Here is a 25,320-nt window from a genome sequence, read left to right on the forward strand (position 1 = left end):
GCAGTAGCTGCCACCACTTTATTAGTGGAAGATGTTAACAAGCTCACCTTTTGACAGCCACTGCAAGTCCAGACCCCTTATCAAGTGCAAGGGATTCTAGAGATAAATGGCCACCACTGGCTAACTGGAGGCCACCTTATTAAGTACCAGGCTTTACTCTTTGACTCCCCAGAGCTAACCCTCTAAACTTGTCACACCCTTAACCCCACCACATTGATGCCCACTGAAAGCCCAGAGCTAACACATTCTTGCCTGGAAACCCTTGACCAGGTCTATGCCTGTAGACCTGACATAACAGACCAGGCCGTAGAAAACCCTGAGGAAGAATGGTTTACTGATGACAGTAGTTTCATTAAAGATGGAGTCAGGAGGGCAGGGTATGCTATTGTGAGAGCTCATGGAGTCACAGAAGCAAAACCTTTGCCACCTAACACCTCAGCTCCAAAAGGCTGAACTGATAGCTCTAATCCAAGCCTTAACCCTAAGGGAAGGAAAGATTGTAAATACATACACAGACTCAAAATATGCCTTCCTTGTTTTCTATACCCACGCAGCTATCTGGAGAGAGAGAGGACTTCTAAATGCAAGAAATTCCCCTATAAAATATGGGGCTGAGATTTTACATCGCATAGAAGTGGTTCAAAAACAAAACCAGGTAGCAGTCATTCACTGCTGTGGGCACCAAAAGGGAACTTCTCAAGTTACCCAAGGAAAAAACAAGGCAGATCGGGAAGCAAAGAAAGCAGCTCTGATGCCCATAACCAAAACGGCATTAATTCCACGCCTTACCCCTTCTAACGTTATGCCCAGGTACTCAACTTCCGAACAGAACTAGGCACAAGACAGAGGGGGAACTAAGGAGACAGATGGCTGGTGGCACGTAGATCAGAAATTGCTCATACCTCTCTCTGGCCAATGGAAAATTATTAAAGCACTACATGATTCTCTCCATCTGGGGAGAGACACAGTGTCTACAATTGTTTTCTGACTTTTTACAGGGAAAGTGCTCCTGGAGACAATTAAAAGAGTTACTCTAGGACTTCCTAGGTGGTGCAGTGGTTAAGAATCCACCTGCCAATGCAGGGGACACGGGTTCAATCCCTGCCCCACAAAGATCCTAATGCTGCAGAGCAACTAAGCCCATGAGCCACAACTATTGAGCCCATGTGCCAAAACTACTGAAGCCCATGTGCCTAGAGCTCGTGCTTCACAACAAGAAAAGCCACCGCAATGAGGAGCCCGCACACGACAACAAAGAGTAGCCCCTGCTGGCTGCAGCTAGAGAAAGCCCGTGTGCAGCAACAAAGACCCAACACAGCCAATAAATAAATAAATAAATTTATTTCTTTATTAAAAAAAAGAAAAGAGTTACTCAAGTCTGAACTTCAAGCCTCCCCCTCTTGTTAGCCCAGTCCAGTGACATGGGACTTACCCAGGAGAGGACTGGCAAATAGATTTCACGCAGATGCCCTCTTTCCAGGGTTTCAAATACTTACGAGTCTTTATGGATACTTTTACTGGATGGATAGAGGCCTTCCCTACTAGAACAGAGAAGCCGACTGAAGTGGCTAAGGAGCTTCTAAAGGAAATTATTCCTAGATTCAGGTTGCCTCGTCCCCTTCAGAGTGACAATGGACCTACGTTTGTAGCAAAGGTCATGCAACAGCTTTCGCAGGCTTTAGGAATTAAATACCATCTCCATTCATCCTGGAGACCTCAGGCCTCGGGAGAAGTAGAACAGGTTAATTATACTCTAAAGAAAACCTTGGGCAAACTATGTCAGGAAATGCCAGAGTCGTGGTATCACCTGTTGCCAATAGCCCTCTTAAGGATCAGAGCAGCCCCTAAAGCAACCACTAAGTTAAGCCCTTTTGAAATGACATACAGAAGGCCATTCCTTACTCTGGACATGCAAACTGACCGAGAAACCCAGGCTCATCTTAGATACAATGTAAACCTAGGCCAGTTCCAGAAGGCTATACAAGAGCATGGCAACAGAGTACAGCCCTCTCTAGATGACAATTCCAGTCACCCTGTTGTAAACCCTGGAGACTGGGTACTTTTAAAGACCTGGAAAAATGAGTCCCCTGGGGACCAGCTACTCCTGAAATGGAAGGGTCCTTACCAAGTCCTGCTGAGCACACCTACGGCAGTAAAACTCCAGGGGGTCACCAGCTGGGTTCATCTGTCTAGGATTAAACCTGTCTCCACCCATATGTTACAGGAACTGAAGACCCACATTCCAGCCATCCTTGTGAATCCACCCCTCCCTCTGAGTCGCCATAGGATCCAGAGGACCCAGAACAGCCTGAAAATTCCAGGTGGATGAGTGAGCCTCTCCAAGACCTTAAGTTCTTATTCAAAAAGAATAAAAAGACTTCTTAGACTCTAGGCTAAGTACCCATAGCCACTATCTTCCTTTTGTCTTCCGGCACTCCAATCCACTTACAGAATTATTGTTATGCTCCAGTAGATTTAGATAACTGTTGTCTTCTTTGATCTCACCCTTGCTTTCAGAACTCACTGAACTTCTCTGCCCATGCTGGGTGATTTAAATATGACCCTGACAGGTACTTCTCTGAAGCTACTAATTGCCTTAGTTTTTCTGTGCCTATTTCCCTTATATACAGGGTGGACAGACAACTAACTCTCTGGTTCACCTTGCACAGACTCTTGCTTCCTCCATTCAGTTGACAGAATGCTGGATTTGTTTACCCCGAGCCAAGTCCACCACGGACCATACCGACCCCTCTGTCCATCCCATAAGGAATTTTAGCCATGTTCCTGATGGAGAATGGTCCTCTACCAAAGACACAGCGCTCAAAACGGTAATGTACAGAGTCAGAATTGTTCATTTTCCTACCAAAGAAGATTCTAATGTCTCCTGACTCAAAACCACAAGCTGTGAGGTTGTCTGCATTAACTTCTCAGGTGTACATTTTATACTAGAAGGAAATTTATTCTAGATTACTGTTCCTGCATGCCTAGAAAATCTTGAAATGTCAACAGCTATTTTATGTATAAGGCAATTGTATTCCTATTTTCACTGACAGAAGAAAAACAAGTTGTATTTAACATTGGAATGCACCTGGAAACTCTTCCTGCCCCAACCCCCAGCTTTACTGAAGGATAACTGACTACTAAAACTGCATTTAAAGATGACAGCATGTGTACAGTGGAAACTGGCCCAACAGTGTAAAGCTATTGTACTTCAATGAAGATCAAAAGAGAAAAAAAAAAGAAATAATACTACAGATTAATATTCCTCATGAATATAAATGCAAAAAAAAAGACAGCATGATGATCTGATACACTTATACTGTATTGTACAATTGAAATTTAGGAAGAGAGTGGATCTTTTTCTTTTTTTTTAAGGGAATCCTAAAAAAGCATCTTGACAGGGAATGGCAGAAATCACAACAGACTATTATCATCATTGTGGAAGTATCAATCGTGCACTTTAAACGTGTTCAAGTTCATTTGAGGTAGGAGATACATGGACCTCTGGGCTGGACAGCTGGTGTTTATCAAGTGGAGAAAACTGAAACTTTGTTCTCACCCAGATGCTCCAAGGACAAAGCTAGTGGCAAAAGCTGAGCTCTGCTAAAGTAAAGAGATAAGGTACCCACTCCTAAGGTCAAGGAAAACTTCCCTATCTGCACATGCATAGGAAGGCTCCTTGGGGGTCAAAAAGGGAGGGGCACACCACCCCATAATGTGTGGACATACACCCACAGGCCTCTGCGGTGGGATCCATCTTAGCAAGAAGTTGCATACGCATCTTGGGGAGGGTCCTAGGACCAGCCAAATGTGAAGAAAGAAACAAGATAATTGGCCAAAGGTAAACAAAGACCTGGAAGGACTGCCGTATATAAGTGATTTTTTTAATGAATTTTTTAAATTAATTTATTTATTTAATTGGCTGTATAGGGTCTTTTTTGCTGTGCGCAGGCCTTCTTTTTTAGTTGTGGTGAGTGAGGGCTACTCTTCGTTGTGGTGCGCGGGCTCCTCATTGCCGTGGCTTCTCTTGTTGCGGAGCATGGGCTATAGGCGCATGGGCTTCAGTAGTTGCAGCACATGGGCTCAATAGTTGTGGCTCACGGGCTCTAAAGCGCAGGCTCAATGGTTGTGGCGCACGGGCTTAGTTGCTCCGCAGCATGTGGGATCTTCCTGGAGCAGGGGTCAAACCCGTGTCCCCTGCATTGACAGGCGGATTCTCAACCACTGCACCACCCAGGAAGCCCCCTAGATGAGTGATTTAAATCATCTCTTTACTGTGCTTATTCAGGACGCCCACACTCCTCCGGGTGTGTATCTCTGCCTAGTTTCTGATTTACTGCACTCCTCCTGGTTAGAGAGGACAACACCCACACCCTTTCTCTCTGGGTGTGTATTTCTGCCTTGCTTCTGTCTTAAATAAATAAACTGTTTCTCTGTGTGCTCTCCCATACATTGTGCTATGTCTCTAACAATAAACTTGATACCTGTTTTTACAAGTTTTGCCTCCTTGAAACATTCTTGCTTTCAAAGCGGGGAAAGAGCTAGGGCCAGGTGGACTAACAGTTAGGATTCTGGTTTTGCTGCTAGTCTCTAGCCCTTGGTGGACTAACAGTTAGGATTCTGGTTTTCATCCAGGCTACCCAGGTTCAATTCCTGGGCAGGGAATTAAGATATCTCTTCAGGACCACTCACTGCTGTCCAAGATCACAGTGTCTGTCTGTTTCTTTATTCCTTGATTCTCTCATTCCACAAGTGCAGAGGTTATGTTTTCTGTAGGTCTGGGAAAATGGGCCAGGGTGGAAGGTCCATCCAGGTTAGTCAGAATGAACAGACCATGATTGTTCAGCACAGAAGGAAACTGGAGAAGTGTGTTAGCACTTTGCAGTATGGGTGGACTTAGGGGAGCAACAGGGCTGAGAGTACTCCAAAAGTGGATACTGGAAGGCTTCCCTGGTGGCACAGTGGTTAAGAATCCACCTGCCAATGCAGGGGACAAGGGTTCAAGCCCTGGTCCAGGAAGATCCCACATGCTGCGGAGCAACTAAGCCCGTGTGCCACAACTACTGAGCCTGCTATCTAGAGCCCATCAGCCACAACTATTGAGCCCATGGGTTACAATTACTGAAGCCCATGCGCCTATAGCCCATGCTCCGCAACAAGAGAAGCCACCACAATAAGAAGCCCGTGCACTGCAATGAAGAGTAGCCCCCATTTTCCGCAACTACAGAAAGCCCAGGTGCAGCAATGAAGACCCAATGCAGCCAATAAATTAAATAAATAAATAAATATTTTAAAAATTGACTGCAATGATGATTGTACGTATCTACAAATATAATAAAAGAGTGAAAGTGTATACTGATGCAAGGCACCGTAGGCTTAATAAAAACGTGAAAAGGTTACCTTCTACAGTATGTGCAAGACAGCTTAATAATGCTGTTCAAATAAATCAATGCAAGAAGCGTTTTGCAATGCCAAAGAGTTTATAATGCAGTCTCCTGGGAATACGAGTGTCCACGTGACATAATACACCTATATCTTCACTTAGTTACCTTTATCATTGTTTGTGTGGTCAGAATGCTTAAGATCCATACTCTTAGCAAATCTCAATTATACAATACAGTATAAATGTATCAGATTCTCATGTTTCAATCTTTAAATGCAATTGTATTAGTCAGTTATACTTCAATAAAGCTGGGGGCAGGGGGCAGGAAGAGTTTCCAGGTGCATTCCTACTTTACATAACAACTTATAGTTTTTCCTCTATCATTAAAAATATGAATACAATTGCCTTATATATATTATAGCTGTTAACATTTCAAGGTTTTCTAGGCACACAGGGAACACTAATCTAAAATAAATTTCATTCCATTATAAAATGTACACCTTAGAAGTTAATGAACACACTTCACAGCCTGTGGTTTCACTGAGATTTGTCCTGGCACCCAGCTAGGCTGAGTCATTCAGACTTCCTATTAGAGCCAAGTGCTCTGGGATTCTTTAGCTTAAGTACCTAATGATCAGGGGATGGTGCAGGGATGGGTGGAAGCCTTACTGCTGTCAAGGAACAAAGATGAAAATGGAGCCAGCCCCTTTATTACAGATGGTGAGTTCACATTTAAGTGTCTGCGTTTCTTAACAAGAAGCACAGTTCCATACGTGGCCACACAGCCTTACACCAAGCCCTTGACCCCTGGAGGACTTAAGACTCTCTGTTCCAGGAAGCTCTGGCCTGGGCCCTCCTGTTATCTGTACTTCCTCCACCTTGAAACAGAACCAGGAATCCCCAGTGCACGAGGAGCTGTGGAAGACAGCAGAGGCAAACCAGCCCAACTCCCCATAGGTCGTCACTCAGGCACGAGGGGGTGGGGCATTGGGATCTGTCCAACCAGGAGGCAGCTGAGGTTGGTGGGCGGGGAGACGCGCCCAACCCTCGTGCAAGCAGGTTCTGCTTCCCACTGCGCAGGGGTGGCATCTAGCCTATCCTTCAGGGTCCCTGGTGGCACTTCAGTCTCTTCTGTCGCGCTCTGACCTGCACTGGTCGTTGGAGTCGAGAGAGGGACGCAGAAAGATTCAGAAAACGTCGCAATGGTGAGTGTGCTGCCCCGTGTTGCGGAGACCTGCCAGAGGCTCTGGTCTGTACCGCCCGGAACCGGCCTTCTCGCGGTTACCTCCGGAGTTTGCGAACCTGAGTCCAGCGGGGGCGCCGCGCGGATGTCGGTCGCCTCCGGTTCGCAGCGTGGGGGCTGAGCCAGCACCTGGGACCCTGGGCGTCCTGTCGGGTCCCTAAGGGTGGCGTCCTCAGCCCGACCCGGAGCCTGTCCGGGCAGCTCTGCACGCATAGCCCCGTGTCTCTCCCAGAGTGTTCGTTGACTACGTGGAGGGTCATCAGGGGACCATTCTGTTTACTATAGTAGCGGGACAAACTGTTATACCCCTTGTCCTTCCAGTTTATATGTGTGTGTATGTATGTATGTATGTAGTTTATTTTTGGCTGCTTTGGGTCTTAGTTGCGGCGGTGCACAGGCTTCTCATTGAGGTGGCTTCTCTTTTTGAGGAGCACAGGCTCTAGGCACGTGGGCTTCGGTAGTTGTGGCACATGGGCTCAGTAGTTGTGGTGCACAGGCTTAGTTGCTCCGAGGCATGTGGGATCTTCCCAGACCAGGGATCTAACGCGTGTCCCCTGCATTGGCAGGTGAATTCTTAAGCACTGCGCCACCAGGGAAGTCCCTGTCCTTTCAGTTTGAAAGGAGGTTTTCATTTTTTAATGATTGCAGTTTTATACCCATTACTGTATAAAGGATCAGATTTTTTTTATTACTATTGCTGATTTATTACAAAGGATATTTCAAAGAATACAAATGGTGGAAGAGATGTGTAAGTCAAGATATGGGGAAGAGGCACAGAGCTTCATGCCCTCTCCAGGCCTGCGACCTGCCCAGCACCACCATGTGTTCACCAATGCTGAAGCACCAAGTCTTTTGGTTTAAGAGGGGTTTTGCTTTGCTTTATTTTATCTTTTTATTGAAGTGTAGTTGATTTACAGTATCGTGTTAGTTTCCAGTGTACAGCACAGAGATTCAGTTATTTATATATGTAACTATATAGAGAGAGGAGCTCAATAACTCTCTCCTCTATATATATGTATATATTTATATTCCTTTTCAGATTTTTCACCTTATAGTTTATTATAAAATAATGAGTATAGTTCCCTGTGCTATACAGTACGTCCTTATTGCTTATCTATTTGATACACAGTACTAGTGTGTATATGTTAATCCCAACCTCCTCATTTATCCCTTCCCCCACCCTGAAAGGATCAGACCTTGCAGTAGTTTCTTTTGTAGAAAAGTTTAAATTCCTAAGGGAGGAAAGTATCTCAGGACTTCCTGCCCACATACCATCCTCCAGTCTTCAGCTGTTAACTCCACGTGCAGATAACCAGTTTTTGCTCAGATAACCAGTTTTGATTATTACGTCATCATCCTTTTAGTGTTTCTTTATATACAAAGAATCCAGTGTGAATGCCTGTTTTTTTAGTTTTTGTTCTTGGAATGATTATTTGGGTTAATTTGATGTTTGACTGCTGAAATGCTTGACTACATATTTGTTTGATGTTTGACTACATATTTGATGTTTCACTTTTGAAAGTTAAGCTTTACCCCTTCCTTTCCCCAAGGGCTTCTTACCTGGACAGGCTGATAAGAAAGCCTGGAGGCTCCTGCTCTGTAAGCTGCTGTTTGCTGTGGAGCTTTTCCTGTGCCCTGTGCTGCCTTGTGTTGCCTTGTTGACTCCACCAAGCCTGGGTTCTCTATTTGGAGGACTCTGAGTTGGCCATTTCTGTTAGTTCCTTGGACTTTGGGAGCAGGAGTGTGAGAATGGGGCCCTCCTTCCAGTGGTCTTGGGTTGATGTCTGAGCCAGAACCTATCTGTTTAGAGTGAAGGTGTGCCTGAGGCTGGGTTTGCCCAGACATTAGTGTTGGGGCAGGACTGGGGAAGTAGGAGAATGATTACATCCTATAAATGAGGTGAGCCCAGAAGGTAGTCACTAAGCATTTATTTCAGAGAAAGGAAAAGAGAAGAGATAGGGAAAAGCAGCTCGTAGGAGGTGAGATTCCAGAAGGCTCACTGAAATGTTTAAGTAACTCTGGGGCTGTTTGCCGGCATTTATTACAACAAAGATCCTTACATTCTGGGTTAAACTGGACAACACCCACCGTCTCAGCTTGGCCCAGCAAAGGGATTAGTTCAAACCCAACTTGAACTCAGGTTCCTTAAGCTCTATGAAAGCAATCTGTGTCATGAGGAGGCCTCTAACCATGCTAGAAGTGGTTGGATGCTCTCTGGAGGGTGTTAAATTGGCCATAGGCTTCTGATGGAAGGCACTGCCCTAGGTCCCACGTTAATATGCCAGTAAAGCTGTAATTATCTCCATGTGTTACTGAACCAAACTTGGGTCTACTTGTTGGTGGGCAGTAAAGCCAATCTATTGACAACAGGGTGCGGTGAAGGAAAGTGCAGTGTTTATTGTAGGGCACCAAGCCAGGAGTCCAGGTAGCTAGTGTTTAAAAGCTGGCACTCTCCAAAGGGTTCTGAGAAAGGTTTTTAAAGACAGGGTGAGGGAGGGGCTTGTGGGGTATGTGATCAGCTCGTGGACATTCTTCTGATTGGTTGGTGGTTAGGTAATCTAGAGTTAACAGCATTAAACTTATGGTTCCAGCCACTCTGGGGTCTACCTACTTGTGGGCAGTATATGGTTAACTTCTTCCATCTAGTGGGTTTCAGTGTCTGCAAAACAGCTCAAAGGATATGGCTCAGAATATTATGTGCAGCCCTTGAGGAGGAACTAAAGGTCCTTGACTTTGTTAATGGCTAAGCTATTACTGCAGGAGTGAGTCAAAAATTATTCGTACTCCAGTCTTATTAAAACTTCTGTTGGCTGCACTCTTATCAGCGCTTTCCATTCGAGGCTACTGCCTCCCCAGCCACTGCTGTGCAGGTGTGAACGTGTTACATCAGTTCATTTGTAACTGGTGTGAGCAAAAATGGATGCCCCACTTGTGATTTGCACAAAAGAAGAGCAGCGTGCAGTGATTCGTTTTTCGTGGTCTGAGGGTGTACACGTCCACACACTTATGCCCACGCTGTCAACACTCTGCAAAAACTTCATTTTGAGGTGTTAAAGCATTCTCCCTATAGTCCTGATCTTGCTCCATCGTACTTCCACCTGTTTGGTCCCCTGAAAGCAGCCCTAGAGAACAAAGATTTACTTCTGATGAAGAAGTGAAGACAGCGGTGCATTTGTGGCTCGCAGCTCAGCCTAAAATATTTTTTTTTCAACCATGATTTTTTTTAAGCTCTTTATTGGAATATAATTGCTTTACACTGTTGGGCCAGTTTTTGCTGTACAACAAAGTGAATCAGCTGTATTTATACATATATCCCCCAGAAACATTTTTTAATGAGGGAATATGAAAGCTTGTTGACATATGGACGAAGTATATTGAAAAGCAAGGAGATTATGGCGAAAAATGATGTTTGTCTTTTCTAAAAGTTAATGAAAATAAATGCTACAGCCAGAGTGCGGGAAATTTTTGACTCACCTGCGTATTTTGTCTTGCTTGACTGTTTTCCTTTTTGCATCTCTGATTAAATTTATTCTATGTAACTCGAAGACCTAGGAGGCTAAGGAGACAAGAGGCAGGCAGAGGACATTGATGGGGGTGCAGAGGGTCTGTTCTGGGAAGGCCCCATAGGGTCCTGCTTAGTTACATGTGTTCTGGGTTCTCTAGAAAATAGAGGCCTCCCATAAGCACTGATCATATGGCCATCCACTGAGGTGCCTGTGATAGCCCTGGTCATGGGAACAGCACCCCAGCAGGTCAGCCTGGCTACTCACACCTACTTGTGATAGGATGGAGCCAAATCTTGACCCTCTGGCTTATGCCTCCCTTGGAGAGATGCCATTTTTTTCTTCAGTCCTTTGAAAGATGCTATGATGCTAGAGGAGCCACCCTCTCCAACACCTTGGTTCCCTGGGTAGTTGCTTGGGATTAACTGAATGCACAGCTCTGGGGAGCACACAGACTGAGGATGACAATACACCCTGGACCATGTTGGAGCTCAGTGGTGAGTTGCTGCCCTTCATCCCTTAATTGGGATAGCCTTGATGGAGAACCAAACCCAGCGGTCACCACACCTCACCAAACATCAGGCATTCATCAGGATGAGTTGTACAGATCTGTCTCCATCTTTTTTTTTATTTTTAAATAGACTACAGGGTTTTTGTTTGTTTTTTTGCAGGATCTTAGTTCCCCAACCAGGTATTGAACCTGGGGCCTCGGCAGTGAAATCAGTGAGTCCTAATCCCTGGACAACCAAGGAACTCCCAACTTTGGTTTATTTAGATCAGTTTTAGGTTTAGAAAAAAACTGATTAGAAATTATAGAGTTCTCACAGTAACCCTTCTCTATCCACATGGTATTCACTTTTTAAATAAATCTGGTATGACTGATATATTTGTTACAACTGCTGAACCAATACTGTTGTGTTTAAGTGCACAGATTACATTAGCATGGGCTTTTTGTATTATATAATTTTTTGTATTATGTAATGCATGTCTGATGTATGGGTTTGACAAATACAGGTGTTCGTCGTTTCCTCAGTTGTATAGTTTCACTTCCCTAAAAATACTCTGTGCTTCACCTATTGATTTCACCTGTTTCTCTAACTCCCAAATCCTTCACATCCAAAGATCATTTTACTGTCTCATGCTTTTGTCTTTTACAGATCGTCATATACTTGGAATCATACAGTATATAGCCTTGTTTGATTGGCTTCTTTAATTCAGCAATATGTTTTTAAGCTTCCTCCATGTGTTTTCATGCCTTGATACCTCATTTCTTTTTTTTTCTTATATCGATGTTTATTATTAGTTAGAACCAACATGACAGTTTTGAGCTGAGAACAGTTTTGCAATAGCACAGTAATAGAGCATCTGTTAATTAAGCTCTAGATCCAGTTACAGGTACCTCATTTTTTTAAATCACTGAATAGTATGTCATCGTATGGATATACCACTGATCATTTATTTGACTCTTGAGGAATATCTTGCTTACCTTTAACTCATGCCAGTTATGAATAAAGCCCCTCCAGATTTGTGTACAGGTTTTCTATGAACATAAGATTTCAACTCATGTGGACAAAATAGCAAGGAGTGTGACTGATGGATCTTACTATACATAGTGAGAGTATATTTTCTTAATAGAAAGCTCCTGTCTTTCAATGTTGGGATACCAAGTTCCTTTCCTCTCAGCAATAAATGAAGATTATCTTTACATCTTCACCAGTATTTGGTGTTCAAGTGTTTTGCATTTTAGCCATTTGTAAGTGTGTTGTGATACCTTGTTGTTTTAGTTTCCATTTCCCATTTGATGTTGAGTGTGTTTTCATGTAGCCTATTACTTTTCTGCATATCTTCTTTTTTAAAAAAAAAATTTGTTTTTTTATTATTGTGCATTGGGTCTTCATTGCTGTGTGGGCTTTATCTAGTTGTGGTGAGCAGGGGCTACTCTTCATCGCTGTGTGTGGGCTTCTCATTGCAGTGGCTTCTCTTGTTGTGGAGCACGGGCTCTCAGCGCATGGGCTGCAGCAATCTTGGCACATGGGCTCAGTAGTTGTGGCTCGTGGCCCCTAGAGCACAGGCTCAGTGGTTGTGGTGCACAGGCTTAGTTGCTCCACGGCATGTGGGGTCTTCCTGGACCAGGGATTGAATCCATGTCCCCTGCATTGGCAGGCAGATTCTTAACCACTGCACCACCTAGGAAGTCCCTCTGTATATCTTTGGGAAGCTGTTTGTTCAGACATTTTGCCGATTTTTAATTAGGTTTTTTTTCTTACTGTTGAGCTTTAATAGTTCTTTGAGTATGTTGGATACCAGTCATTGATCACATAAGTGTTTGGAAAGATTTTCGCCTCTCAGACTTGCCTTTTCATGCTCTTAACATTGTCTTTCTCAGAGCAAGGTTTTTTCCTTTCAATAAAGTGAAAGGAAAATGTTTTTTAAAACTTTTACAGACATTGCATTTGGTGTTATATTTGAAAATTCATCACTAAACCCAACGTCACCTACATTTCCTTCTATATTATTTTCTAGGAGTTTATTGCTATTGCACCTTACATTTAGATCTATGGTGTGTTTTGAGTTATTTTTTGTGAAGTGTGTAAGGCCTGTGTCTACATTCATTGTGGGTCTGTGTGCGTGCATGTGTTTTATGTGAATATCCATTATTTTAAGCGCTGTTTGTTTAAAAGATTTCCTTTTCATTTGAATTGCCTTTCCTTCTTTGTCCAAGTTCACTTGAGTACATTCATGTGGGCCTGTAGGAAAGAAGTTGATTAACCCTCAATTTCAGTCTCTTACTGATTCCAGGAGCTATCTCTGTCGTGGATTCTTTCAGATGTTTCACAGGGATAATCATATTATACAAACAAATGTTATAGATTTAGCTACAGGATTCATGAAGGTGTTCATTCTCGAGAACTGAAAGTTCCCTCTATTAGTAGTTTGTTTTCATAAATGGATGTTGGATTTTATCAAATCCTTTTTCATTTTCATTTCCCACTAGTTCCTTTCTCTTTTTTTTTTTCAGCTTAAAAAATTGTTTATTATTGGCTGCGTTGGGTCTTTGTTGCTGTGTGGGCTTTCTCTAGTTGTGGTGAGCGAGGGCTACTCTTCACTGCACTGCACAGGCGTCTTATTGCAGTGGCTTCTTGTTGCAGAGCACAGGTTCTAGGCATGTGGGCTTCAGTAGTTGCGGCACTTGGGCTGAGTAGTTGTGGCTCACAGGCTCTAGAGCGCAGGCTTAGTGGTCGTGGTGCACTGGCTTAGTTGCTCTGTGGCATGCGGGATCTTCCAGGAACAGGGCTCGAAACCATGTCCCCTGCATTGGCAGGTGGATTCTTAACCACTGCGCCACCAGGGAAGCCCAAATGCCACCTTTCTTTTGATTAGTTTTGGCATGGCACATTTTTCTCCATCCCTTTACCTTTCATCTACCTGTGTCTTCACATTTAAAATGGTTTTTTGGCACACTACATGTAATTACAATTTTTAACATCTGATATTACTGTATTTGTCTTTCATTTGTTTTTGGACCATTGATGATTGAAGTGGTGATTAACACAGTTGGGTTAGTATCTACCACACATTCTACTGTTTCTATATGTTGCCATTACTCTTTCATTCATTTGCCTTACCCCTTTTTTCTACCTTCTCTGGCTTTAATTGAGCATTTTACCCGATTCTTCATTTTATCCTCTCTTAGCCTATCAATTACACATTAAAAAAAAACTTTTTTAGTGGTTGCTCTTGAGTTTTCAGTATACATTTAGAACTAACCCACATTCTCTGTCACATAACACTATACTTCTTATTTATTTGTTTATTTATTGGCTGTGTTGGGTCTTTGTTGCTGCTGCCCAGGCTTTCTCTAGTTGTGGAGAGCAGAGGCTACTCTTCGTTGCGCTGCACAGGCTTCTTGTTGCAGTGGAGCCTGTGCTCTTGTTGTGGAGCATAGCCTCTAGGCGTGTGGGCTTCTGTAGTTGCAGCACATGGGCTCAGTAGTTGTGGCTCACAGGCTCTAGAGCGCAAGCTCAGTAGTTGTGGCATACAGGCTCAGTAGTTGTGGTGCACGAGCTTAGTTGCTCTGTGGCATGTGGGATCTTCTCGGACCAGGGCTCAAACCCATGTCCCCTGCATTGGCAGGGGGAGTCTTAACTACTGCACCACCAGGGAAGCCCAACACTATACTTCTTCAGTGGTTGTACAGGTACCTCATACCACACTATTCTTAACTCCCCCCTCTCTTATTTCACTTACTCACAAGGTTTTCATTACCAGTGTCAGTGTTGTTAACATCATTGTACATAAAGTGTCGTCTGTTATACATGATAATATAAAAACTGTCTATTCCTCTTCTAATCCACCTTCATCATTTGTATTCTTATGAATTTTGAACGTTTTTTTCAAAGTAGGTGGACTAATGACAAATACCCTCAATTTTTGTTGCAGAAAGTCCTTATTTCATCTTTATTTTTTAAGAATAATTGTACTTGAGAGACTTCCATGGTGGTGCAGTGGTTAAGACTCCACGCTCCCAATGCAGGGGGCCCAGGTTTGATCCCTGGTCAGGGAACTAGATCCCACATGCATGCTGCAACTAAGAGTTCGAATGCCACAACTAAGGAGCCCAGCTGCCGCAACTAACACCAGGCACAACCAAATAAATAAATAACTAAAAAGAACAATTTTGCTTGATATAGAATTCTGGATGGTTTTTTAATTTAAAAACTTTAAGTATTTCAGTCCACTCTGTTCTTGTTTTCTGAAAAGAAGCCCAATTTAATTCTAATTCATTTGTCTATACCTCAGGTGTGTTTCCCCCTCTAGCTTCTTAAAATATATTCTTTTTGCCTTTGATTTTTCCCTAGTTTGAATATGACACTTTGGTCTCCATTTCAGATGTTTTCATTCTTAGTGTTCACTGAGCTTCATGGCTCTACATTTGTAGTTTAACATTAATTTTAGGAAAATATCAGTGATTGTTACTTTGTTTCTGTCTTTTCTTTCAGTTATTTTTATTATGTGTATTTTAAATCTTATGTTACAGAAGGTTATGCTAAGTATATGAATATTGTATTCTTTCTTTTTTTTTCTTTTGTTTTTGCAATACAGCTTGGTGAAACTTTTTCCTGTTCCATTAGAGGCCTTAAGAACAAGATATTTGGGGCATATTTCAAAAACATCTTTATTTTTTCTTTCCCAGTTTTGGAGACATCAATTTGCTCTTTGAAGTCACTGATCTCATGACTCTAGGAAGACTTTACTTCAAATTTTTTCATTCTCTTCTAGTGAGATTAAGAATCACAGCTTCTAACTTCATAAATTCCAGAATGGAAGTTGGCTGGGCAGCAGCTAGGGTGGCTGCTCAGGAAACACTAGGTCCTGAAATTGCAGAATGGAAATTTTATGTTGTTTTGGAGGAATCCACTGATGAAACCTTTACATATTTTATAATCATGGACAAATTCACCATCAACACATATGGACTTCAGTGAACTCGCTTGCAGTCTATAGCTCTTATTATTCTATTCCTCAAGGGAACAGGCTTTGACCAGAAAGAGTTATTCTGCCTATTATCTCATTATGTGTTCTATAATTTGGCTGCAAGGAGCCCTGAGGCCCAGGAGTGGAGGGATTTTGTGGTCTTAGTTATTATTCCTTTTCCCTTGGGTCTGAGCTCTAAGTTTAGAATAACTTTCCAGGGACTTCCCTGGTTGCACAGTGGTTAAGAATCCACCTGCCAACGCAGGGGATACAGGTTCAATCCTTGGTCCAGGAAGATCCCACATGCCACGGAGCAACTAAGCCTATGTGCCCACTACTGAGCCTGCACTCTAGAGCCCATGAGCCACAACTAAGCCCGTGTGCCACAACTACTGAAGCCTGTGTGCCCTAGAGCCTGTGTGCCACAACTACTGAGTCTGCGTACTGCAACTACTGAAGCCCATGTGCCTAGAGTCTGGGCTTTGCAACAAGAGAAGCCACACCAGTGAGACGCCCACACAGCAGAATGAAGAGTAGCCCACACTCACTGCACCTAGAGAGAAAGCCTGCGAGTAGCAACGAAGACCCAAAACACAGCCAAAAAAAAGAATGACTTTCTAGCTGCGTGAAATTATACATAGAGAGAAGAGAAGAACACAGTCTGATCATTATTAGGCAACTTAAAAGCAGTGCTTCCCCACAAGAAGATTTTCATTCAATCAGGAGCATCTGATTACTTCTAAAGCCCTGGAGGACTTTGGGACAGTGTGGTCAACTGGGCTTTGGTATAAGTTTGATTTCTACAGGCCCTGTAGACTCTCATGTTTGGTGATAGGACCAGGAAGAAAACCTTCCAGTTCTTCTCAGGAAACTCATTCATTGTAAACTTATGCAGTCTTGATCATCTCCCTCATGGAACGTTGTAAATGGTGGATAATAAGGAAGAAAATGAAAGAATTTTCACACACAACATCAACATTCTTAAAATGATATTTCTTTCATTTGTATAGCATTTCTGTCATTTCCCTACAACTTCTGGGCTCTCTTGTTAAAGAGGTATAAGATACAATGTGATCACAGAAATAATGTGTAAATAGCTTCCATGTAGTCATGATGTTGTTAAATTTATAAGGAAGTGTAGAGAGAGTAAGTTTCTGATGACCCAGTCATAGAATAATTGTCTACAGACAACAGAGTCACACATAACCTTCCTGTAAATGGAGTGTAAATGTCTAGTTCCATCAGGCTCATACATCTTACTGTCCACTTATTTGGGATGTTTTAGGATTCAGTGGCCTTTGAGGATGTGGCTGTGAACTTCACCCTGGAGGAGTGGACTCTACTGGAACCCTCACAGAGGAAAATCTACAGAGATGTGATGCAGGAAACCTTGAGGAACCTGGCCTCAGTAGGTGAGGATGGTGACTTTCCTTCACCTAGTTAATCAGAGAACAAATGCTTCATGCTACTTGATGTTGTTCTAAGATATGGAAATGGGGAAGGGAGGATGTTGGGATATAAACTGGGCTTGGTCACCATAAACAATGGACATACAGTCAAATAATTCTTATTAATTCTAATATTTTAGAATAATTTTTCTGGGTCTGCATTTTAGGAAATTCATGGGAAGATCATGACATTGGAGACAGGTATAAAAACCAAGGGGGAAGCCTAAGGTAAGTCACACAGTACAAGGCACTGTCTCATGTGAGAATCCTGGTAAATTAATAAAATTTAAAAAACAAGCAAACAGGGACTTCCCTGGTGGCACAGTGGTTAAGAATCCACCTGCCAATGCAGGGGACATGGGTTCGAGCCCTGGTCTGGGAAGATCCCACATGCCATGGAGCAACTAAGCCTGTGCACCACAACTACTGAAGCCTGTGTGCCTAGAGCCTGTGCTCTGCAACAAGAGAAGCCACTGCAATGAGAAGCCCATGCACTGCAACACAGAGTAGCCCCCGCTCGCCATGACTAGAGATAGCCCACACGCAGCAACAAAGACCCAGTGCAGCCAAAAAATATAAATATAAATAAATAAATAAATAAATAAGCAAACAAAATAAATAGCTCCTTCTTCAAATTTAATTTTTAGAAAATTTCTACCAAAAAACACTTTCTTAAATGTGACACAAATGTTAGATGTTTGCAAAATAGTTCACTTCCAAACATTATTAATAAACACTATATTTGAATATCACTTGAATAGTAGGAAGAGTGAAGTCCTGTTGCAGAGCATTCAGTATATTCAATTTCTAACAATTCATACAAGGTGGGAAACCTATGCTAATCCTATAAATCAAAATAAATACAATATAAGGTCAATAAAGAAGTCATTAAAAAACATGTTTCTCATTTTTCACAGAACTCCTATGGTAGAGAGACTCTCTGAACATAAAGACAGTAGTCCATGTGGAGAAAACTTCAGCCTTATTCCATGTCTTAATCCGAAGAAGAAAACTACTGGATTAAAACCACGCATTCTGTGTGGAAAAGTCTTTATGAATCATTCATCCCTTACTAGACACATGAAATGTCACATCAAACATGAACCGGAAGAGGGTCAAAAATATGGTGACAAGCTATATAAATGTAAGCACTGTGGTAAATCCTTTAATCATCTCACTTCCTTCCTACAGCACAAAAGAAGTCACACTGGAGAGAAACTGTACGAATGTAAAACTTGTTCTAAAGCATTTAGTACTCTTAGTTGTCTTCGAAAACATGAAAGAATCCACACTGGAGAAAAACCCTATAAATGCAAGGAATGTGGGAAAGCCTTCACATGGCTCACATCGTTTCGAAAACACATGATAATACACACTGGAGATGGACCTTATAAGTGTAAGGAATGTGAGAAAGTATTCATTAATCCCAGTTCCCTTAAAGTACATGAAAGAAATCACACTGGAGAGAAACCCTATAAGTGTAAACACTGTGATAAAGGCTTCAGTTACTTCAGATCCTTACAAGTACACAAAATAAGTCACACTGGAGAGAACTTATATGTGTGTAAAACATGTTCTAAAGCATTGAGTAGTCCTAGTTCTCTCCGAAATCATAAAAGAATTCACACTGGAGAAAAACCCTATGAGTGTAAGGAATGTGGGAAAGCCTACACATGGTACAGCAACTTGCAATATCACATGATAACACACACTGGAGATGGACCTTATAAATGTAAAGAATGTTACAGAGTGTTCATTAATCCCAGTTCTCTTAAAATACATGAAAGGAGTCACACTGGAGAGAAACCCTACCAGTGTAAAAAATGTGGTAAAAATTTTAGTTCTCAAAATGGTTTCCAAACACACGAAAGAAAGCACACTGGTGAAAAACCTTATAAGTGTAAGGAATGTGGGAAAGCCTTCACATGGCCAAAAACCTTTAAAAAACACATAATAACACACACTGGAGATGGACCTTATGAATATAAAGAATGTGAGGAAGTATTTATTAATCCCAGTTCTCTTAAAATACATGAAAGGAGTCACACTGGAGAGAAACCCTATTGGTGTAAAAAATGTGGTTTACTTTTTGGTTCTCGAAAAGGTTTACAGAATCATGAAAGAAATCACACTGGACTCTATTCAGTTCTCTCTAATAACCTGTATGGGAAAAGAATCTAAAAAAAGAGTAGATATATGTATATGTGAAACTAACATAACATTGTAAATCAACTACAATGAAAATTTTAGAAAAAAAAAAGGAAGAAAGAAGTCACCTTGGAGAAATACACTACAAATGTAAGGAACATGGGAAAACATTTGTATCTTACCAGTTCTCTTCAAAAAACATGAAAGGATTCACATTGGACAGAAACGCTATGAATGTAAAATATGTGGGAAAACCTTCACTTCCACTTAGGCTCTAGTGTGTGAAAGAATTCACATTTGATAGAGAAACCTTATCAATGTTAGGAATGTGGGAAAGCCTTCATTTCTCTGTCAGGAATTTGAAAGCACATGAGACAACACCATATCGAGAAAACATAAATGTGAAGAATGTGGGAAAGCCTTCTCATCACAGTAATTTATGAAGGCATGAAAAGATTCACTAGGTAAAACTTCTTATTTGTAAACAGCTTGGGAAACATTTCAATTGGCCCACATCCTTAGATGTGAAAACTCCCATGATTAAGAAATATAAATGTCAGTAACACGAGATAACTTGATGGAAAGTACTCCATGCCTAATATTCCAGAAAACCTTTGGTATGAAAGAGTTGTTTTAAAAGTTTATAAATATGTTCTGTTTACTGAGGATCTTTCTTCAAGTGTATCCTTGAATGGTGGTTTCCTACTAACTTTAGAAATGAATATTAATATGAGTTAATACTGTAAGTTCTGTTTCAACAATAGAACTTAAGGTTTAAAGGTAGGGATTTTTTATTTAATCAGATCATGGTATTTTTTTGTTTCTGTTTTGAAGCTTTTTAGATCCATGGATGAATAAAAGTATATTTCTACTATGCAGTTAGGCTTACATTTTTATAATGTGCTATTCATTAAAGGGCCACTGAAAATAGCAGTTTGGTATTTATTGGTATTTTCCTACCAGTCTTGGGTGACAGTTCCCGGATATCCCTAATCTACTGTATATAGTACCTTTTTTGGGACTGGTGGATATAGGGGCCTTTTTCAGTTTTCCATTCTCTTAAACACTTGAAATAAATTGTAATGAATGATGGGTGGCCAAGAGGCACATGAAAAGCTGCTCAACATCACTAATTATTAGAGAAATGCAAATCAAAACTACAATGAGGTATCACCTCACACAGGTTAGAATGGGCATCATCAGAAAGTCTACAAACAGTAAATGCTGGAGAGGGTATGGAGAAAAGGGAACGCGCTTGCACTGCTGGTGGGAATGTAAATTGATACAGTCACTATGGAGAACAGTATGGAGGTTCCTTGAAAAACTAAAAATGGAACTACCATATGACCCAGCAATCCCACTACTGGGCATATACCCAGAAAACACCATAATTCAAAAAGACACATGCACTCCAGTGTTCATTGCAGCACTATTTACAATAGCCAGGACATGGAAGCAACCTAAATGTCCATCAACAGATGAATGGATAAAGAAGATGTGGTACATACATACAATGGAATATTACTCAGCTGTAAAAAGCAACGAAACTGGGACATTTGTAGAGACATGGATGGACCTAGAGACTGTCATACAGAGTGAAGTGAGTCAGAAAGAGAAAAACAAATATTGTATATTAACACATATATGTGGACTATAGAAAAATGGTACAAATCAACCAGTTTGCAAGGCAGAAATAGAGACACAGATGTGGAGAACAAACATAGGAACACCAAGTGGGGAAAGCAGGGAGGGTTGGTGGTGGTGGGAATGAATTGGGAGATTGGGATACCAAATTGTACACTCTAAATATATGCAGTTTATTGTAAAAAATAGAAAAAAAATTTTTAAAAATTGTAATGAATGGCAAGGTTGTCAGAGTATAATTTTATGTAAATTTATGTTTTTCCTATTTGCTTTTTCTTTTCTACTGACTGGTATTTGGTAATTAAGAGACTTGTGCATAGGACAGAAAATCTTGAGTTGGAGATATCTTGCTTGTGAGTAACGTTAGGGCCTAGACTTTCCAGAATCCATCTCCTTTGTGGTTCCATGTTAGAATTCACCGAGAGCTTACCTTTGTGTGATTTAAAGGCAAATGCAAAGAAGACATTCTTCAGACTTTGGAGCCATCACACTGGGAGGAGATAGACACATATGAGGTTTGAGGACACCATCTTCCAGCGTATCTTCCAGATTCTGTGCCCTTATATTTAAAGAGTATCCTCCACACCACCAACAAATGTTTTTATTATTATTTATACTTATTTATTTATTATTTTTTGGCTGCTGGGTCCTAGTTGCAGCACGTGGGAATCTTTGTTGAGGCATGCGGGATCTTTCTTTGTGGTGCACATGGGCTCTTTGTTTCAGGCTCTCTAGTTGCAGTGTGTAGGCTTCTCTCTAGTTGTGGTGTGCAGGCTCCAGGGCATGTGGGCTCTGTAGTTTGTGGCTTGCAGGCTCTCTAGTTGAGGTGCTCAAGCTCAGTAGTTGTGGCACAAGGGCTTAGTTGCCCCCCACAGCATGTAGGATCTTAGTTCCCTGATCAGGGATCAAACCCACCTGTATTAGAAGGCAGATTCTTTACCACTGGACCACCAGGGAAGTCCCACCACCACTGGGTGTTTGATTTCTGTTTTCTTAGAAGTGTAGTTTTCCCCTGATGTCTTCACAAGTTCCACATCAAAATCTATTGGTTTGAATTTTTCTGTAAGGCCTCCTGTGTCTACTTGGAAAGTAATTCATGTTTCACAGTTGAGAGTATTTTAAAGTCTATTTTGTTGATTTATTTTTGGCTGTGTGCTGGGCGGCTTGCAGGGTCTCAGTTCCCCAGCCAGGGATTGAACCTGAGCCCTTGGTAGTGAGTGCACAGAGTCCTATCCACTGGACCACCAGGGAATTCCCTCTCTGCTGCATTGTGAAGCAGTGGCCTTGACCCAGTGTTTCACCTTGACCTACTGTCCTGTCAGGAAGGATTTCCTCATTCATGTAAGTCAGCATAATTTCCTTTTATCACCATCCATAGACTATTTATTTCCAGCTCTCAAGCCTTCTTGTGCCTGCTTATGTAGAAACATCTTTAGGAATCAATGCATGTCCCACTCTGGAAAATTTCTGGAGGCAACACCAGTGGGTGTGAGTTGTGAGGGCAACAGAAGCAGCTGGCAGAACCCCTGTCCTGGCACATCAGTAATCCGAGCCATCTCCTATCTGTAAAGTGTGCCTGCTTGCTTACTCACCCAGCACTTCGATGTTTACTGAGTTTGAACAAGGAATCATACACTCTAGAACCTGTCTGAATAGCAGTTACTCCATTACCATCTCCCTGCCCAAACTCCTTTACCATAAAGGCTTCAGCAGCCTCTGTTTATGCATCCAGGTGTCTCTAAACCACCCACGGTGGACATAAGTCGTCCAAGGCCTTCTTGTTCCGGAAACTAGCCTCCTCAGCTGTTACTGCCCACAATTAGAGCAGCTTTGCTGGCAGCTGACAGAGCTGTTCTGTAAATGGAGGCCCTCCCATTGCCAGAGTTGAGGCTCCACAGGCAACTTCCCATTTTGCCTTGGGTCATGAATATAGGATCCCTTGGTTTTGCTCACCAGAGTTGTCCTCGTTAAAAAGGCATTGGTACTTGCAGCATAGAGCATAAATGGGTCCCTCTGTCACATCCCACTTACTGGAAGAACTATATATTGTCCCCCCACCCCCCGAACTGAGTTGATGCCTTTTGTTCTGGAGTAGGTCACTTCTTTCTGGACACATGGCCTCTTGAGGAGTCACTTGGATCACATGAGAGACCAGGGAGTTCACATACTTTATATACAGTGTGCTGCTACCACACCTGATGGGGTCCATGGCAGAGATGCTGCATTCTGTCCCTAAATCAAACAGGCCGTCTGGGATGAGATGGATTAGCCAAACATCAGATGGATTAATCAGACTCCAGGCCATCGTGTTAGCACTAGAGAGTTCCCTAGCCAAGAATGGAACTCACCTGCACATTGTTATAGGTCGTTTGGCCACTGCCAATGATCAAGGTCTCTCATCCACCAATCACAGCTCCTCATCCAAAGTTGCTCCCTTTGGCAGTAAGAACTCTGAGAATAACTTGCCTCACAATATCCACGTCCAAATCAATGCCAGTCCTTACTCTGTGTATATATTAAACATCATTTCTGCAGAGGCTCAGTGTTCAGAGCAATAAATTGACTTCTGACCATGCTCTCACCTGGGAGGTGATGGTATTAACCTTGGCCCTGTGAGCCCCCACAATCTAACCATTTAGAGGCCTCTAACCTCAATATTAGGCTATATTCATGGGACATCTCTGCCATAGCTGCCTTAGTGACTGACCAGTGTACCTGATGTGAACAAACACATCATTGGTAATAAACTCAATAGACATAATTTCCCGACCAAGGAAGGGGTCCCTACAGCTGATGGCAAACAGACTTCGTAGGGCCCCTCTGCTGGCTACTTGCTATGCTCTGACCTTGGTAGATACTTATGTACAAAAATTACTTATCCTATCACACATAACCCTTCTGAAACCAAAATGCAATGACTCACTAACACACTGTAGAAATTATTGATATCAACTCAATGCTGAAAAGAATTCTGAAAATTCAGAATTTTTTAATTCTGAAAAACCAGGCTCTTGAGAAAGGCATTTAGTGGCTGTCTTAGGACCCCAGTCTACAACCCTCATAGGATGTCCAAATGGCTTACTTAAACCTTGCTTTCTTCTATATATGTCTTCCTGCTATTCAGTGTATTATTTCCAGATTCAATCCACAGTCTTCGGGGCCAGTTACTTTGTTCTGATCATCAGGCTTATGGGTAGAGCCTTTCTATACTAGACATTTCTGTCAGACTGGTCACCTCCTACAGGTAATTGGTTTATTGTCATAGTGCATCCTGGCCACCACATGTATATCCCACTCTCGGTTCTTCCTCCTAACATCATCCATATACTGTTACCCCTGAATGTCAGTATTTCATTTGGGGCACCCTCCTTCAAACCCTTCTGGCCCATCCAACACAAACGTGCTCTTTTCCTACAACTTACAATCATAAGGTCACTGTCATTGGAGCCACTGGCACTGACCTGGGCACATGATGTCATTCAATAAACACATCATCAATGCCAATCAAGAAATGTCAAAAACTTTCAACATACATGTAGCAGACAGCTAATGCTTCAGGTGTTTTCCATGAAGGACAACTCTCTGGCAGACATGGTAGCTGATGGCCAGTTGGCTTTGCACTATTTCTGAGCCAGGGAGGGGGACCCTGTTCTGTTCCCCTAGGAGGGCTGCTTGCTGCATGTGGGTAGACTACACTGGCAAGGTGCTCCCAGTAGCACAATAGAGACAGAAAATTAAAATAAACAATAACAGCCTTTTTCAAATATTTGAACAGAGTTCCAGAACCATACTGACACATTCCTGGATCCCTCCAACACCCAGGGATGACAGGATTCCAAGGTTGTTTTGAAGCTTCATCATCGTATTTATAATGTGTGGCTTGTGTCACGTGGCTCTTCAGTTAATATTCAAATTCATTTAAATGAGATGTGGCATCATTCAGTCTGTAAACCTCAGGAGTGAACTTTAATAAAGAACCGATCCCAGGGGCTTCCTTGGTGGCCCAGTGGGTAAGACTCCAAGCTCCCAATGCACAGGGTCTGGGTTCGATCCCTGGTCGGGGAACTAGAACCTGCATGCATGCTACAGCTAAGAAGTCTGCATGCTGAAACTAAAAGATCCCAAATGCCAGAAAGAAGATCCCACGTGCCGCAACTAAGACCTGGTGCAGCCAAAATAAATAAATAAATCTTTAAAAAAAAAAAAAACAGATCTCCATTTTTGATATATGACTTTTAAGGCTTCGGGTACCGGCTCTCTTTCTGGCCTACAGTGGATAACTAAGTTAGGAAGGTTGACACGTGCTCCTTTTCTTTTTTGCGTCAGCAAGTAGGAAGGTCAAATCTTGAAAATCTGCAGCCTCCACTTGTACACACATTAAAGGGCCAAGCCATTCTTTGCACAAGGCACCTGAACTGGCTTGCCCTTGCCCTACTCTCCTTAGAAAGTACCTTTGAGTAATAAATATCTTTCTAT

General features: G+C 42.2%; 1 protein-coding gene across 1 annotated transcript; it reads left to right on the forward strand.

Annotated features, from left to right (window-relative positions):
* Positions 1 to 10,357: 10,357 nt before the first annotated feature.
* LOC130836233 (zinc finger protein 709-like) lies at positions 10,358 to 19,233 on the forward strand. Its single transcript, XM_057708300.1, has 5 exons — positions 10,358 to 10,378; positions 16,890 to 17,016; positions 17,220 to 17,280; positions 17,970 to 18,242; positions 18,315 to 19,233. The coding sequence occupies exons 1-5, from the start codon at positions 10,358 to 10,360 to the stop codon at positions 19,231 to 19,233; spliced, it is 1,401 nt and encodes a 466-aa protein (XP_057564283.1).
* The last annotated feature ends 6,087 nt before the right edge of the window (positions 19,234 to 25,320 follow it).

This window comes from Hippopotamus amphibius, chromosome 15 (assembly GCF_030028045.1).
Source record: "Hippopotamus amphibius kiboko isolate mHipAmp2 chromosome 15, mHipAmp2.hap2, whole genome shotgun sequence".
NCBI lineage: Eukaryota > Metazoa > Chordata > Mammalia > Artiodactyla > Hippopotamidae > Hippopotamus > Hippopotamus amphibius.

What these genes read in the sequence shown, in the direction of transcription:
- LOC130836233 (XM_057708300.1), top strand. Translation starts at nt 10,358, where the DNA reads ATGGGAACAGCACCCCAGCAG. An exon ending in AACCAAGGGGGAAGCCTAAG is followed by an intron (nt 17,281 to 17,969) that starts GTAAGTCACACA and finishes CATTTTTCACAG; the next exon opens with AACTCCTATGGTAGAGAGAC. An exon ending in CATCTCACTTCCTTCCTACA is followed by an intron (nt 18,243 to 18,314) that starts GCACAAAAGAAG and finishes TAGTACTCTTAG; the next exon opens with TTGTCTTCGAAAACATGAAA.